The sequence below is a fragment of the Mus pahari genome, chromosome 21, assembly GCF_900095145.1.
Source record: "Mus pahari chromosome 21, PAHARI_EIJ_v1.1, whole genome shotgun sequence".
NCBI lineage: Eukaryota > Metazoa > Chordata > Mammalia > Rodentia > Muridae > Mus > Mus pahari.
In genome coordinates, this window is record NC_034610.1 from 36,479,812 (window position 1) to 36,496,797 (window position 16,986).

The following is a 16,986-nucleotide window of genomic DNA, read 5'->3' on the forward strand; positions in this document are numbered from 1 at the left end:
ATTTTTTTCTTTATTACTGAGAATTAGATGCAGGCATGTCATGTGCAAATGCATCTAAGAGTCTGAAAACATGCTTGCACATGTTTACACATGATGTGAAGTCTAGTATCAATGTCAAAAGAGTCTGCATGAGAGCTGAGTGCGGAGAGGAAATGATAGAGAAAAGTGATGACAGTGAGTTTCCCACACATCATTTTAAAATGTCAACAAGACCACTCATAAGAAATGAATATAAGATTCCTGCATAAGAACACTGATTTCTACCTTGAGCATTTTTTAGGTTTTGTTTAAAATAGTTATTAGGGAGAGAGAGAGAGAGAGAGAGAGAGAGAGAGAGAGAGAGAGAGAGAGAGAGAGACCCTGTAACCAGGAACAAGTTAAATAAAACCTTGATCATTAAACAGTCTTGAAAGAAATAATGTTTTAAGCCTCTCATAGAAAGTAACACTGTGCACTGATGTCTATTTGCAGACACAACACTCTTAAGTCTTAAACTTCTGTGGAGTCTGAAAGGAAAACACTCCCCAAATCTTCCACTCAGTTAAGACAACTGGGAGAACTAAGAGACATACAGTACATATAGTACAGCTGTAGCTATAGAGGGACATTTTAAACACCAAGACTAGCAAAGTCAAAATAGAAAGACACTGTAAAGGTTATGCGAGGCTAATGTACACTATCAAGTAATGAAGGGCTTTTAAAATTACACGCAAAAATGCAAGTTATCTGAAGACTATTTATACCAGCTTCATTGTGCTCCCGGTTTGATACATCACTTACACTTATATCTTTTAACCTACTGTCATAGCTTAACAAATATGGCTGACATTGCCTATCCTTTGGGAAATCTTCTTTAGTGCAACCCTCCCCTTCTCTTCACCAGGGAGAAACTCTTGCATTGTCAACGTAGTTTAGCCATGTGCTTTGCTAAAACTACTGTTTCTCAGTCTTGCTTGCTGATGGTGGGTGGTAAGCAGGACACTAGAGGATGAAGTTTTGGGCAAGGGTCCCCTTGGAAATTTAAGAGACCGACTCAATGGGAAGAAGGGCATGTCTTTTCCCTCCCTTCAAAGGGAGAAGTGACATCCAGAGAAGCCAATTTGCTAGTGGAGATCAGCGTGAAAATTCAAGTCATGGGTTGGGGATAACAGAGGTTATGAAGGCAGGCAGACCAGAGCATCAAGATGAACATGCAGCCCCAGTCTTGGCATATCTCCTAGCATTTTGTTCACATGAAAGGAGACGAAGCCTGCCTGTTTTTCACGCTACTGTGACCAGCTGTGTGGAATTTGAAATGAAACAATTCTCAGCTTGGTAGACACCTTAGAGATCTAAAGCTCAATTTGAAGGACTGGAGAGATGGCTCAGCAATTAAGAGCATTCACTATACTTCCAGGTGATGCAGATTCGATTCTCAGAACCCATACAGTGGCTAGCAAGCATCTGTAACTCTAGCTCCAAGGGATCCAACACCCTCTTCTGGTCTCTATGGGTGCACACACAGACACATACATGTGCATACATATACAGACACATAAATAAAGATAAATCTTACTTACACATGCACATTCCTCATGTCTCCACTTTTACAGAAAAGTTCAATATTACTCATAAGGTCAGTGTATTATCATTTTTGGCTGACCATAACTAGTAATGTGATCAGCAATAATGTTTAAAGCATATACTAATAGCTATGTAATAACCATTTCTAAGAGAAATCATAAACCCCAGGAAAAGAATGTGGCACACTTTTTCAAGAGGTAATGGAGGAACCAAAGTGAACAAACACACCGTCCTATGAAGACCAAGGTACAGAGTCCTTGAACGTCTTAGGACAATGGTACAGAGTCCTACACAGTCTCCTCTAAGGTTTTAAGTCAGTGTCTTTGACACAATGAGAAAACAAGATGGACTGAGCGTGGCAGACCTGGCTTAGCCAACTATGAAGATCTAAGTTCAGATTCTTCAGAATTGGCATAAAGATGCTGAGTCTAGTGGCATGCACCAGCAACCCGAGATGATCTGAATACCGGGGAAGCAAAGACAGGATGATACACAAGGCTTGTCGCTCAGCCTAGCTGAAGTCAAGCTCAAGATTCAGAGAGATCTCTGTATGAAGAATAAGATGGAGCATCATTGAGAAAGATGAAGGTACTTGACATCAACCTCTGGTCTCCATGCACATGCACACATATCCAGGAGTATATACATACATGCTCATAAAGAAAAAGGTAGGGGATGGAGAGAGAGAGAGAATAGACTTAATCAGCAGAATTAATGAGCTTTTAATTAATGTAGAATTGATCACAACAAACTTAGCAGATGCAACAGTTTTCTGATAACTTCTTGGTTCATATTTTACATATTGCTCACATCTTACGAAGTTTGATCCCAAACAACTTGAAACAGCCAACAAATTTGATCAAGGCTATATGTACCTAATCTATAATGCAATTATCCTGCGCGGGTACTCCTATGGCCTCAGTGAAAGGATATTTATAAAACTTTCCGATTCTGGACGAAAGTATTACAAATAACTACAAGAATTAAAATAAGTTTGTGTATAGATCATGAGAAGGAATGGTACTTTAGAAAGATGGACGATGCGGAACATAAATATACCCCAGAGACAAACCACCAAGAAGGAATAAATGGGAAGGGATGGCCATATGAGGAGAGCAGAAACCACTGAGTTCTGATGTCTCTTAGTGCTTCTCACCTGAACCCAACAATCGGGCATTCTTTGCAGATGTTGCATTTGGCCTGATGTTTTGCAGTCTCAGCAGCTGCGACCCGATGCAGAACCGGCAACCACACCATGGACTGGGGTTCCAAATGCATCCAGTCTATAAACTCCTTCACACTGATTTCTGGCTTGTTGTTATTCTGGGGGAAGAAGACAAAAAGTGAAGAACAGCTCTTCAGTGAAGCTGCAGCAAATGTTGCTGCTGCAAATTGGCACGAGAGAAAAGTCGAGTGACTCCAGGTCAACCAAGACACAAATAGGTTCTTCAAGGTAAGAAAATTCTAGAAACTAAAGTTAGAAGAAGGCAGGGGGTGAAAAGCAGCCATTGCCATATGGTCGGAGGTGGGGGACATTCCTTAGTGCTCAGATTTTCCTTTTTATTGGTGGGTTTTTAATGTTCATCCATGCGGGTACACTTGCATGCAGTTCACATACATGAGGAGGTCACTGGACAGTCAGCTTTCATTCCTGAAGGACTGTCCTTCTTGTCCTTCTTGTGATGTTGATTCCAGCACCTCTCACTAGATGGAATTCCTGGGTAGGCTAGATTAGCTGGCCAATGAGCCTCAAGGATCCGCCTGTCTCTGCTACATTGATGCTGGGATTACAAGGATGTGCCATGTGCTACTACACCTGACTTAAGTAGGTTATCAGGATAAATCTCAGGTCCTCAAGCTTTTCCAGCAACTCTTTACAGCTGTTCTATCTACGTAGCCCCTCCATGCTCAAATTAAAAAACAAACAAACAAAGAAAAAGAAGAAAGCAAAATAAAAAACCCACATGACTCCAGGTAATCTTTCCATATCCATTCTTTAATTCTGTAGCCCAAGTTTATCTAAGATGGTAAATGTATGAAGATGAGGTCTCCTCACTGTCCAAACGAAGTGGCAGCCTCTACATGTGCTTTACAAAGGTTTCACAAAAGGAGTCATTGCTGTGCTCTGCCTCTGTTCCATCAGAGCATCACACTGCAGGCAGACCAGCACGGATACACCATATAGGCTCTCTAAGCTTATCAAGAGAGATTTCGTGAGGCAACTCAAGTCTTCCTCGACTCCTAATGCTGAATGATTGTGTGTGAGAGCAGAGGTAAATTCCACCAACTGAGCCTTTCCCGCAGTGCTTGAGGTCATTCTGAGCACTGACATATATGACTATAAATCATATTTAGAAAAAAAATCATTTAGTATTTTTTTATTTCTAAAATAAGAAAAAAGGCCATTATAAAATGTAATAACCCGTGACATTGATTCTCCTCAAAGATACCGTGTGAGCATTTCTTTCACTCAGCAGTGATAAATCATTGGCTATGCTTTGGAAAAATATCTGTAGGCTTCTAACTTTATGCATATGGATGACATCAGTAGCATTTATAAATGTTCTTCTGCACTGTAAGCATTTAAAAAAGAAACTGTGGCTCTTGCCCAGGTGAAAATTAGCAGTTCAGATCAGTGCAAAAGTTTGTACATGACTTTGTGTGCATGTGCATTTGAAAAAGATGGCTGATTTTATAATGCTTTCATATTTTAAAGGATATTCTCTACAGAGAACACTAAAGCATTTTTCTTCTTTCAATAAGAAAACATGTATCACAGTCAATATGAGGTTCATTCAACGTATTATGGAGGGATGAGCAACCATCAGATCATTCTTCTGAAGTGCATGGGGGCAAACCCCTCTTTCACCAACAAGAAAGTGCTGTCAGAAAGCTTTCTTCAGCACACGTCAAACCAGCTGGAACCTTCATCTTCAGGCTCTCAACCTCTAAAACTAAGGAATAAACATCAGTTCTTCATAAGCCACCCAGTTCATATATTTTGCTGTAGCAGCTTGAGCAGACTAAGACTGGAGAGGTGTGTGATAGGCACAGCTTTGTCTCCAGGAAGCTTAGGTGTACAAGGAAGAAGCAATACAAACCAATTAATTACACATCTCAGTATGATGTCACACAGTAGTGAGCATGACAGGGCAGAGGGTGTGAAAGTGGGGAAAGAATCTTCACCTGATAGGGCTTGAGGAGGACACTCAGAGGATGCAAGAGCTAAGCCAACACATAAAGACAGAACAGAACGTGTGGGAGATGACAGTGTATGCACAGAGAGGAAGAACATTCTAAACAGAAGAGCGCATGTCCAAGGGCATGGAAGCAGGAATCAAGGAGTGAAGTGGGTATTACGAGAAGCTGAGCACAAGGGGACAGGTCGCAGACATGAGGACAGAGCCAGAGTGTTGTAATTCAGACACTGCACTTCAATGCATACTCCCTGAAAAAGATGTATATCTATCAAGGTTTTACTATTCATTGAGTCAAGTGTGACTTAAGAAACACATCATCAACTTAGAGGGCAGATACCCTGAAACCTCCACTATTTGATTCTAGCAAAACTGACTCCCTTCTTGGAAACATTAAGTCCCTTTCTCAACATACCATACATACCCATAATGCCCATGCCTACCTGCTGGAAGCAGCTGCGGACACTGGGCTCAATGTTACTGCCCCCAAAGGCTGCTACTTCCCCCAGCTGCCTAGGAATCTGGATGGCATCGTGAAGTAGCAGGCCAAGCTGCCGCTGGTCACACATCTCTGTTGGCCCTGCCACCTCCTTAAAGAGACCTACAAAGAAGAACAAGATGTTACCATCTACCTACTCAAAATATTATCTTATTTAATGTGTTCCCTTCAGTGAGGTAGATGGAACTATGTCAACTTAAAAACCAAACCAAACCAAACCAAAAAACAAACAAAAAATGAGGAGGGACACTATCCAGATCAGGTGTCTTAATCTGCCATCTGTAAACAGAACCACATGTCTTAGAATAATCTTATGTGGGGCTGGAAAGGTGGCTCAGAAGTTAAGAGCATTGACTGCTCATCCAGAGGTCCTGAGTTCAATTCCCAGCAACCACATGGTAGCTCACAACTGTCTGTACCAGGATCCAATGCACTCTTCTGGTGTGAGTCTGAAGATAGCTGCAGTGTACTCATATAAATAAAAATAAATAATAAAAGAACAATCTTATTAAAATAAAAAACCTTTAAAAATAAAAGAATAATCTTAAATTAAATCTGGTCAACTAATAGAAAATTACTGTTTTAAGTACTATAAATAAATTTACATTGGTTAATTTTATAGTCTAAGGTATTCCCTAGAAAAAGCATGAGGCAAAACAAAGATTCCCATATAATTTGCTAGAGCATATAGTTTATAAAGAATAGCCTCAGATTTTACAATTGATTTATTAACTTTTTGTTCACTCACAAATTCAATATCCTATGCATGAACATTTCACCTTATTTTAGGTATGTTTATGTTCATATCTTCTTTGTATTATAAATACCAAGAATAAATAAGGAGGTTTAGTTTTTTTCATTTTAGGAACTTAGTAAGTTATTTTTGCTTTATTTTCTGTAATGAAACATTTTTTCTTTCAATTTTAAGACACAAAAATGTTTGTATCTTTGCCTTTCTTTGGCTTTTCCATGCATAAACAAAGCAAACACTGCTTTGTTTTCTAATATTAAGTCAACAACATTAAAAGTCCTCTTCTCGGGATATTCTATGGGTAACATTTTGAGGATTATAATTAATAGAAGATTCCCAATGAAGAAGCTAATGTAGTAAAGGAAGTTACTTTTTCTGCATGGAGACACACATAATTTAAAAATATTCCCTTTATCATAAAAATTGACACATCTGGGAGGCATTGTTGAATTGTAATGGTCCAAAAGACATACTATTTAAATGTTCATCATGTAATGCTGAGAAGAAATGTAAATATTTAAGATGTCCCCCAAACCATTTTCAAATAATATCCAATACATAAACAGTAGATAAAATGTCATTCTCCTCTTGTCTAACAGTGTCAACAGTAAAGTTCCAAACTGAAGCATATTGAGTGATATTGACACAGTAATTACCATGAAACACAGTTTTAACTATATATGCACAAAAAGGGGAAAGAAATTCATCTGAGATAATATTAATTATAGTTATCATTTGTTCATTTAGATTTGTTTAGAGCTCCACTTGTTTTATTATTTGAAAAAAATGGCTATTATATCCCCCAAAACATTGGCCCAGAATCCTCATTATGGTGTTTATTGTGCAGCTGTGTGCGTGTGAAATGATCCTTACAGAGAGGTGCACATTTTTAAGAGCATCAATTCTGCCCAATGTTCCCACATCTAGGCTGAAAGCTAAGCTTCTATGCCACTGTGAAGGTGAGAATGGAGAAAAGGTGACACCAAGTACTAAGTTCTTATTCTTATAGGCGGACACAAGAGATGGTATGCGGAGGATGTGAAGAATGGGACACAACAAGTTTTTAATTGAGAGGATCTGCCAGAGCCTGATCAATAAAGAGGCGGATGTTCGCAACCAACCATCAGACTGAGCACAGGGTCCCCAATGGAGGAGTTAAGGGAAGGACTGAAAGAACTGAAGGGGATTGCAACCCCATAGGAAGAACAACACTATCAACCAACCGGACCTCCTACCCCCAGAGCTCCCAGGGACTAAACCACCAACCAAAGAGTACACATGGAGGGACCCATGGCTCCAGTCACATATGTAGCAGAGGAGTTCCTTTTCTAGTATCAATGGGAGGAGAGGCCCTTGGTCCTGTGGATGCCCCAGTGTAGGGGAATGCTAGGGTAGTGAGGCAGGAGTGGGTGGCTAGGGGAGCACCCTCATAGGAGCAGGGGGAAGGGAGGATGAGATAGGCAGTTTGCGGAGGGTGAACTGGGAAAGGGGATAGCATTTGAAATGTAAATAAATAAATAAATAATAAATAAATAAATAAAAAATAAAAAAGGAAAGAAAAAGAAAGAAACAACTAAGAGACAAACTTGAAAAAAAAAAAAAATCAACCCAGAGGAGATCCAAGGGGCTCTCCAAAAGATGCTTGCTTTACTGTGTTTCTGCTGATGCCAGCAAGCCCCTGGCCATTTGCAGGAAGGTGCACGGAAAGTGAGAAACCTCTCCAAAGTCATTCTCAGTAAGTCCCAAGTAATAGGCCCAAGTAGGATAAAGACTCTAATATCAGCCACTGCCAAATGGTTTTCAGATGGGCGCCTCCTGTCACTGAGGCTAACGAGCAATTTGTCCCGAATATTAATTTTAACGAAGAAAATGATAATGAAGAGATGTTCCCACAACACTGGGGGAAATCAAAGATGGAATCAGGGCTGCTCAAGATCTCAAGATAAGAAGCAAAACCGAACCTCAGGACATCTCCAGGGCCTCAATGTTGAGGTAAAGGTTTCGATTAAAGATTTAGCCCAAGAGATTTCTCATTTAATTATGTCCTGAAGTGACATCCACCATGAGCTATATAGACTAGTAGAAACTTGCATTGCAAGGGCCTCTGCTTCCTTGCCCAAATGTGAGCACTTAATGCTGTTTTGCAGAAAATGCAAATCTTGAGTTTGAATTTGCATTCATTTTAGAGTCCATTCAGCACTATGATGTAACTGTTACTTTTAAAGCCCCGAGTCTTTTGGGAGCATATGAAAAACCCCGAATCACAGATGATTAGTAAGAAAATCTTTTCCTAATTTTGGAACACTGATTTTTCAGTAATTCTTTCCTTTCCTAATCAGTTTAGAAATGGCAAGTTCTCAGCTTTGAAAATATCTTTTCCTGATAGTGATGAAGATTCCTGAAGTTCTAGACAAAGGGCCATAGACAAAACTTTATGTAAGGCTTATGCAGGGCTTCTTCCCTTCTCTCTACATGGCTTGCAAGGCTCAGACACCCTTAAGCATCCGCAACTCCTGGTTCTACAGTCAGCATATGCTCCATACAAATCCACAACTCTTTCCTGAATATTCTTGTTAACATTTGTAAGAAAATCATGCCTTTGGGTTCTAGGCTTGACACTTAAATCAAACAATAACAGTAACCCCTCAAATACACGACGTTGAATGCTTTTAGAAGAAACACAATTTAGTTAAGTTATAAGAACAATGATCACATACCTTTATTTGGGGAAATTTTTTTTTTCTTGACTCTGGGGATAGGAGCAAGGACATTGCTTAGCATGTGATGGACCACTGAGCTATTAATAGACCCTCATACTACTATTCCTTCCTTGTACTCATCTTTTGTCTTCTGATATCTTCCTATTCAAAAATTATTCTCCACTGTCTCCTCCAAATACACAGATTTATCTGCACAGAATCATCTAGAAGTGGGCTTGGCAGCATCAAGCTATTTATCTTTTATGGACAAATAAAACTAAATGACATGCTGTCACCATGGCAGTGAGTTTGGAGACACATGGAGATGGTGATCATTTACTTGACCACTGCTATTTTTGACAATTTGTAATATATTACCTCGACTTCCTCCCAGTGGTAGAATTGTTGGTCTCATCTCTCACTCTCTGGTGTGCAGCTCAGTGTACCAGGAAATAGAGGTAACATTACTTTTGGCTAGAAGTACTCAAAGGGATCAAGGCACCCATCTAATGACACTTGGTCACTAAGTGGGAGAGATATAAGTACAGGTTCCACTCTTGAGCATGCCAAGACATTGTTCAGTAATCAATAGCTAATGAGGTACCAATTGTTTACTTCAATAACCAAAATAAAAGTTAAAAGCATCTATCACTTTATAATGTCCAAATTACAAAATAACACTATTTAGAGGAAATGCTAATAAAAGTTTTAGTCCCTCTTACTTTTCTCTTTCTTTCTTCTTCTTCTTTTTTAAAGCAAAACCATAAGCGGGTAACTAAGGTTCTGTTACCCAGGCAGTTCTTGATTGAGCAATAAAGATACCATGGACCAATGACTGAGGATGGGGTGGGACATTTAGGGTTGCCCAGGAGGACACAGGGGTAATCTAGGGAAGAAGAAGCAGGCAGTAGCAACAGGAGATAAAGCCAACCAGTGATGTGAGTTTTCAGTTGCAGTCATTGAATTAACAAAAGCATGTTAAGATTAACTGGAGAGTATGCGTGTTGTTTTTTATCCATGAATGCAAGGGAATCTGGGTGAGAGCTGGTAGTGTGGTCCACCTGGAGCTTAAAGTGGGGTAGCAAAAACTACTTGCTACAATAAACAGAAGAAATGAGATTTTTTTAAGAGAAAAGAAAAAGGGGTTATGGAGTCCTTAAGTTCAACACCAACATTTTAATGGATCATACAGCCTTTGACTAGATTCTTGAGCTATTTCAGCATTAATTTGCTTGCCTAAAAGAATGGGAATTGTAATACCTACTAGAATATTCTAATATTTAAATGAATGCACATTTGTGTTTAGTTCTTGCTGTATCAGTGCACCTCACCCTTGCCCTGCAATCAGTTTTTCAAATCATCCAAATTCTCTTCACACTGTCATCTTTGTCCAAACTGATACACATATAAGGATCTCCAAAATGGAAGCTAACATTACCATGAATTATATAAAGCCAGTGACCAATAAATTTAGATTATTATTAGAAGCACCATGGTGTAAAAGGTCTTACATACATCTGTATTTTTCTTCTAAGAGGCCTTTGGAGAGAGACATCAATCCAATCTTCAGACTCTGTACCCGAATTTTTCCAGTCCGGCCCCTGAAATTATAAGATGGGTTATATGCACTTAAAGCTGTATACAGTAAGTTGAATGCCATTTTCTTGGGAGTAGACTACTGCATAATAAATGCAAGTTAAAGATTCAACTTGTCTACTTGGTTTTAACAATTGCTGCCAAACCTACATCACAACTTCATGACAGTTCAACATCTTTGAACAAGTCCAGAAAAATACACTGAAGTCCTTTTACATACAACACACAGCCCAAGAACACATGAAATGAATATAAAAACAACGATCATAAAGCCAAATAGATTTTACTTTAAGAAATGCTATAACTAAAGTCAGTTGGTTATAAACGTAAAATCAAAATACACATCAAAGCTACACAGCAAGCATGCTGTACAACATATTAATGCAACTTTATATAGCAAGAGAAAAATACTGATAAATTAAAACCAAATGTAAAAAAAATACATAGAAAATTACATGTTGAAGACTCAGCTTATGAGACTTTAGAATTTGCTGTCTTCATTCACTTTGATCTCTGCCAATGTAGTCTATAAATTATTATTGCAATTTTAACAGTGAATGGTTTCAAATAGGCTGGTGTGATATCTGTATTAGGGGAAGCATGAAATTGTAATTAAAAATGGAGTGTATTAATTAGTCAGCTCTAGGAAATACTTTCACACTAAGACAGTGAAACATCATTTCAATTTCACTTAAGAATTGGAGATTATACACATGCACACACACACACACACACACACACACACACACATATTCCAATGCCTATCAAAGTATTAAGCTGTGAAACAAGCACTGGGATGCGGAAAAGCACTATAAAATTAATAGGACATTATCTTTCCAGTGGAACAACACACAACCCAGGAAAAAGTTTTCTCACTATATTTATTGTTTCATAATCTTCATCTGTTTCCAGCTTTGGTTTATTCTCTGAAATTTCTTAGATTTAAGGCACACATATTGAACATTTAAAACACATAAGCAAATGTTCACGTATTATATGGGCACATAAAACAGTCTAGTTGTGTGAATGAGCAATGTTACTTTTTGAGCTATGTCCCTGGTTGTGGCCCTGTCTTGGGTAGGTTTAGGAGGTGTGTCCTCACTGGAAGAGGGATGTTACTGAAGCCAGACTTTGAGTCCTCTCACTCTGCTTGTTCCTCCAGCCCCCATACTGCATCCACGGTTGGCACTTTACCATGATGCTGGTGGTCTCCTGCGCCCCTGGAACTATAAGCCATTAAAAAAAACCTGTCTTTCTATAAGCTGCCTTGGTCACAGTGTTTTATCCCAGCAATAGAAAAGTAACCAATACAGGCTGTAATTTACAGTATTTGAAAAATACATAAACATCTGTAATGTGCTTTGTTAGTCATACTAAGTAATATTCTTCCATTTTCAAGTAATAAATGATCAAGTAAATGTCTGCATATATAGCATGACACCAAACATATAGATGTTCTTTAAAAAAAAAAAAAAAGAAGAAGAAAGAAAGCGAGCTTAGATTATGGCTAAGTATGGTAGCAACCTCTGAGCATTCAACAGGCAGAAAAATTACAAGTTCTAGCCTAGCCTAGCCTAGAATCAAGAAATAATAGCCAGTTTCAAATAAACTGAGCCATACTTCAAATCATGTTTCTACTTAATAGTTGTAGAGTTTTCCAAATTATCATAGGAAATAATGTTTATTTCCTTCAAGAGCTGGAAAGTGTTTATCCTCTGAACACAGACAATTTACTTTTAGAAAGTAATAAAGGTTAATGAATGAACGTGCTAAGGGATTGGTGCAAGAATGTGGGTAAAAACAAGCCAGTTCTTTAAGGGGTCAGAAAGGTACCAATAGAGCTGACTTCCAAGTCTAGTGGGAAAACAGGAGAGATCCACCATCAGAAAGACAATTGAAAATGTCAATCACCTACCCAGCAGTCCACCACCATCAGCTATAAATAAAGGCTTATTGTTCTATGAACTTCAAGAAAAAGTAGAGAAACTGATTCTTACTCCTAGCTAGGGAAGTAAGACGAAAGGGTGACTATAGAAAATACAGTATTAACCCTTATGCGTGGAAATGAAAAACGAAATACAAGATGACTGTGGTTGGGAGGTTTTAGCGAGAACACTTTGAGTAGTTCCCAGCCTCCCACAGTTAATAAAGAAGTTCAAAATCAAGGCCTGCCATTGGTGCTCAGAGGCACAGCACTTGCCTTACATGGAGTAGGCCAGCCCTAGTTAATCCCTAGTACTGACCCCCTCCCTATAAGAAAGAGAAGATTACAAACAGACATGAGATGTCATAGCATAAACCTGAGTCAGAGAACATAGGCGTGGATGCAAACACATCCCCCCTCCCCCACATAGGGTGGGGTGAGCCTGGCTTACTGGCTGACTAATATGTACATACATGGGGCCATTCTTGACTGTTTTGATGTCAAGTAGGGTATCTAATTGGAGATGCGTCTGATAGCTAATAAAATGTATAAGTGAGCGATCTAGCCCAATAGCTAAAGTATTCAATTCCCAGGATAGTTTTTGTAAGTGACTTCTGAAATTAGTTTAACTGTGAAGTTAAGTACCTTCAAAATTATATTCATCTCAGGATAGTGAGGGAAATATGACTTACTATAACAAATGAAGCTAATATTCTCTATAGAGAAAAAAAATGTTTGAACCAAGTGTTCCAGACTATTGCTCTGAAGTATGATTTAAATGATTTGGATTTCCATTAAATCTAGAAGGAAGATTGTGAAATTAAGACTTTTGAACCTGGCAAGATGAAGAGAGAGTGAGGCTGTGAATTCATAAATGGAATCGATCTGATTGCTATAGTTTATAAAGCCCCTTTCTATATATATTAGCTCATTTGCCCTTCGTATTCACCTTTCATATGGTAAGCTGTGCATATATTTTTACCTAAATTTTCCAGATTCTGAGATGCCAAAGTTAAGTGGGTGCCAAGTAACATAGTAACCAGGGCACAAAACTGAAAATATGACGAGGAGCTAGGTATATGTTAGAACTCGAAAGTTTAGTTGATTTTATAAAGTGTCATGGCTAAGCTATAGCAATACAATAAGACTATCCATGCAACCAGGGAAATAAAATCTATGAATTAGCCCTGTAACTATGATTAATTTGTAACAGGTGGTTACAGATAAACTCTGGTGTCTCCATGTGTTTGTTTTTCAATCAGTTAAACAGAAGGCAAAATGGAAAGATCACATCTCATCTCTAAGTCTTATGTGTATTGGAATTCTTTGATCTCCTCTATCTGCATGACTCATTATTTCAAGTTGAAGTTGAAAAGGTCTGCCCTGGTTACATCATATGGCAATAAATCAAGGAGTTGAAAATACCTAACAGTTTACAGTCTACATCTGAAAAGGTCCCTGAGGACCATGTGTTAACAGCTTGATCGCCAATGTGGTGGTGCTCTTTGGATGCAGGAGAAACTTAAAAGGCCAGGGTCTGTTAGATGACCTCTGAGAGGCAAGCCCTCCCAGAAGAAAACAGGATTGTCTGTTCTTTCTTGCACTTCTTGGTCATGTGATGACAGTTTGGTCCATCAGCATTCCCACCACACTGGGCTACCTCACCTACAGTCAGGGGCAAGCCAGTCATGGGTTGAAACCTCTCAAATGACTATCCAAAATCTACCTTCCGCTGTGCGAGTTGATTTCACCAGCTATTTATGTAGTGTTGTGTGGTGGTTTGAATAGGCTTGGCCCACGGGAAGTGGCACTATTAGGAGGTGTAGCCTTATGGGAGGAGGTGCGCCACTGTGGAGGCGGGGCCTTGAGGGAAAGACACAGGGTCTCCTGGCTGCTTTCAGATCAAGATGCAGAACTCTGTTCTTCCACTACATCTATCTGGACTCTGCCATGATAATAATGGACTGAACCTCAGAAACAGTAAGCTAACTCCAATTAAATGTTTGCCTTTATAAGACTTGCCTTGGTTGTGGTGTCTCTTTAAAACAATAGAAACCCAAACAATGAATGAATGAATGGATGGATGGATGGATGGATGGATGGATGGTGGATGGTGGATGATGGATGGACAGGTAAATCAATGTAACTCTTTCAAGTAGGCTGCTCTTCTCTTGGGTATTCCCTGTCCATTTCCTAAGAAATTCTTTTGCTCCCCCAACACCTGTGCTTCAAGTAAATCTTCATTAAAACATTTTCTTAAAGAACTATAATTCTGTCACATACAACTTTTTAAAAAATTAGCTGAACACAGGCATCATTTTTAAGTTCAAAGCCTTCTGAAGGTCCTGTAATATCCAAGATCCCTACTCTGGGTAGAGTAAAATTATAGTTGATCAGAGTCACACAGAGGACCGTTGCTTGAAGTAGAGTTAACAGTCATTGCTCAGATAAAGGAATGGGCCATATGAAGTAGAGAAACTCTGGTAGTCAATGTTGGACATCAGCAATTACTGCCTACAGAGCATCTGACTTTTCCTTAGCTTAATTAATTTATCCCAAGATAGAAAGTGAGACCGAAGGGATCCCATCTGACCCAGGAGGGTGATTGATGTTTCATTGGCATAAAGGGGAAGTAAGTTTTGCAGGATTTGTTTTATCCCTAAAAACGAAACAATGACACATTTCGAGGTATTGTTTTTCTAGTAAAAAAACAAAAACAAACAAAAAAAAAACAAAAAAAAAAAACATTATTTCTATGTAGCATTTCTATGTGTTCTCATCTGGCAGTCAGAAATGGGATTATGCCAACATTTAACTCCCAGAAATGAAACACAACATTTTGTACACTGGTTGGGTCCTAACAAAGAGTCACTGCTTCCTCATTCTAGAATAAAAGCATCCTCTGTATATGTTCTGAGCTTATGCTCCTCTGGATTCGCACACTGAAGTCCTAACTCTTTGTATCTTATGACACTGCTTTTCATGCCAACAGCATCTTTCAAGAGTCAGTTAAAATGAGGATGGAAAGGGAAACCTCAGTCTAGAATGCATGGTGCACTTGTAGGAAAATAGAGCAGGTAGATTATGGAAAGAAGAGAGAAATTGAAGAGCCAAGGGAGAGGTTCTGGAGAAAACAACATAGCGGTCAGCCCCACCATCACCGTGAGCTCAGTCTTTCAGCCTTTACAGATGTGAGGAAATGATGTGTAAGCAACCTAGTCTATTAGGTTTTGTTTTAGTAACCTAGAAATATAAAATTGTCATAGTGGGAACCTGCTATGGGGAAGAGTGTTCTCCAGAGACTTTGATCATTGTCCTTCTCTTTGCTATTTCATGGGGTCAGATGAAGTCCCCAGATGTTCTCATTTAGCTTTCTTTCTGAGATGGGAATCCATGTTACAGGCTACTGCACAGAAAACATCGAAATAATGAGCTATTTGCGGTGAATTTATTGTAGGGAAAAAAATGTCCTTTGAGGCTTTGAAACAGTGATGAGCAAATTAATGAGATACTTATGCTAAAATTAATATTGTATCCAAGAAGAATTACAACTTTGTATTAAAAAGCAACATAAAAGATACCAGGCAGCAATGTATTACAGTAAATCCTCTTTTCTTTCTGGCAACTGAACCTCGGTCTCAAGCACATGGCTATCTTTTTATTTTTATTTTTTAAAGATATAGTGATATTTGTTACTACTGAAAGATAAAGGATCTCTTCTCCTAATGAAAGAAGTAAATAAAATTATAGATAAATCATGTCTATTATCATCATCATCATTTATTTCTTACACAGAATCCATCAGCTTCTGAACATGTACATTTATGAACTGTCATCTATAGTCCCTGATTTATGACTACCACTTACCTTCTTTGTCTTCAAATCAAAGGCTGACATATGCAAATCTTCACGTAGCTACTTAATGAGAACTAAGTTTTGAGATTCAAGAGAAAAGCAAGTCTTCATTTTCCTCTTTCATTTTTGCATACTTCAACCCCCTACCAGAGAATGAATAATTCCCAGCATTTCTGAAATGTCAGCTCACAGCAAGTCTTTTTTTTATAACTGATTAGTGCACAAATACATTGTCAAAATCAAAAGGGTCACACACATGTGGGATGTGCTGGGCTGGAAGTTAAGGGTTCTCTTTCTATACACTGAGAAACAGTTCAAGTACACGTGTTAGTGTCCTATAGCATCAATTATAAAGGCAAGACCACCTTATAAAAACATAACCACAATGGCAATTATTTAAGGACAAACTGAGTTTTATTTATTGCTGTCCAAATTACACTCAAACTGCCACCATACAAAGTTACAGAGATTCTTATAGGCTAAAAATCATTTTAATTCACAGTGAATGTCAGCGTTTGTTTGCCTGTTGAAAAATAATAATCTAAGATCATAAAGAGCAGAGAGAAAGAAACCAAGCAGCTCAGATTTCCGTAGCTGCTTCCTGACAGAGAGTGCCACCTCCCTAGCCCTCATTGCCTACGAAGTCACGAAAGAACACTTGTATGTCCCTCTTATCCTATGCTTGGGAGCAGAAGAACTTGGAAAATCAGTTACTTTTCAACAATCAAAATAAATCTTTCCACTGGGCGAAAGGATTATGAAAACATCTTTTTAAAGAATCACACTAGGCTCTGAGATGTATCTCAGTGGTAAAGTGCTTGCCTCCATGTGCAAGCTTGTTCCTGAGTTAAAACTTTAATGAGGGTGCTGGAGGAGGAGGAGGAGGAGGAGGAGGAGGAGAA

General features: G+C 38.7%; 1 protein-coding gene across 8 annotated transcripts in view; it reads right to left on the minus strand.

The window, feature by feature from the left end:
* Utrn (utrophin) overlaps nucleotides 1-16,986 on the minus strand; it is a 494,125-nt gene that overhangs the window by 47,127 nt on the left and 430,012 nt on the right. For all 8 annotated transcript variants that reach the window (XM_021221246.2, XM_029532896.1, XM_029532895.1 and 5 more), the window contains 3 exons: nucleotides 10,225-10,310; nucleotides 5,204-5,361; nucleotides 2,720-2,886 (listed from right to left, as the gene is read on the minus strand). In XM_021221246.2, coding sequence (XP_021076905.1) covers nucleotides 2,720-2,886; nucleotides 5,204-5,361; nucleotides 10,225-10,310 — 411 coding nt within the window. The remainder of the gene's footprint in view (nucleotides 1-2,719; nucleotides 2,887-5,203; nucleotides 5,362-10,224; nucleotides 10,311-16,986) is intronic.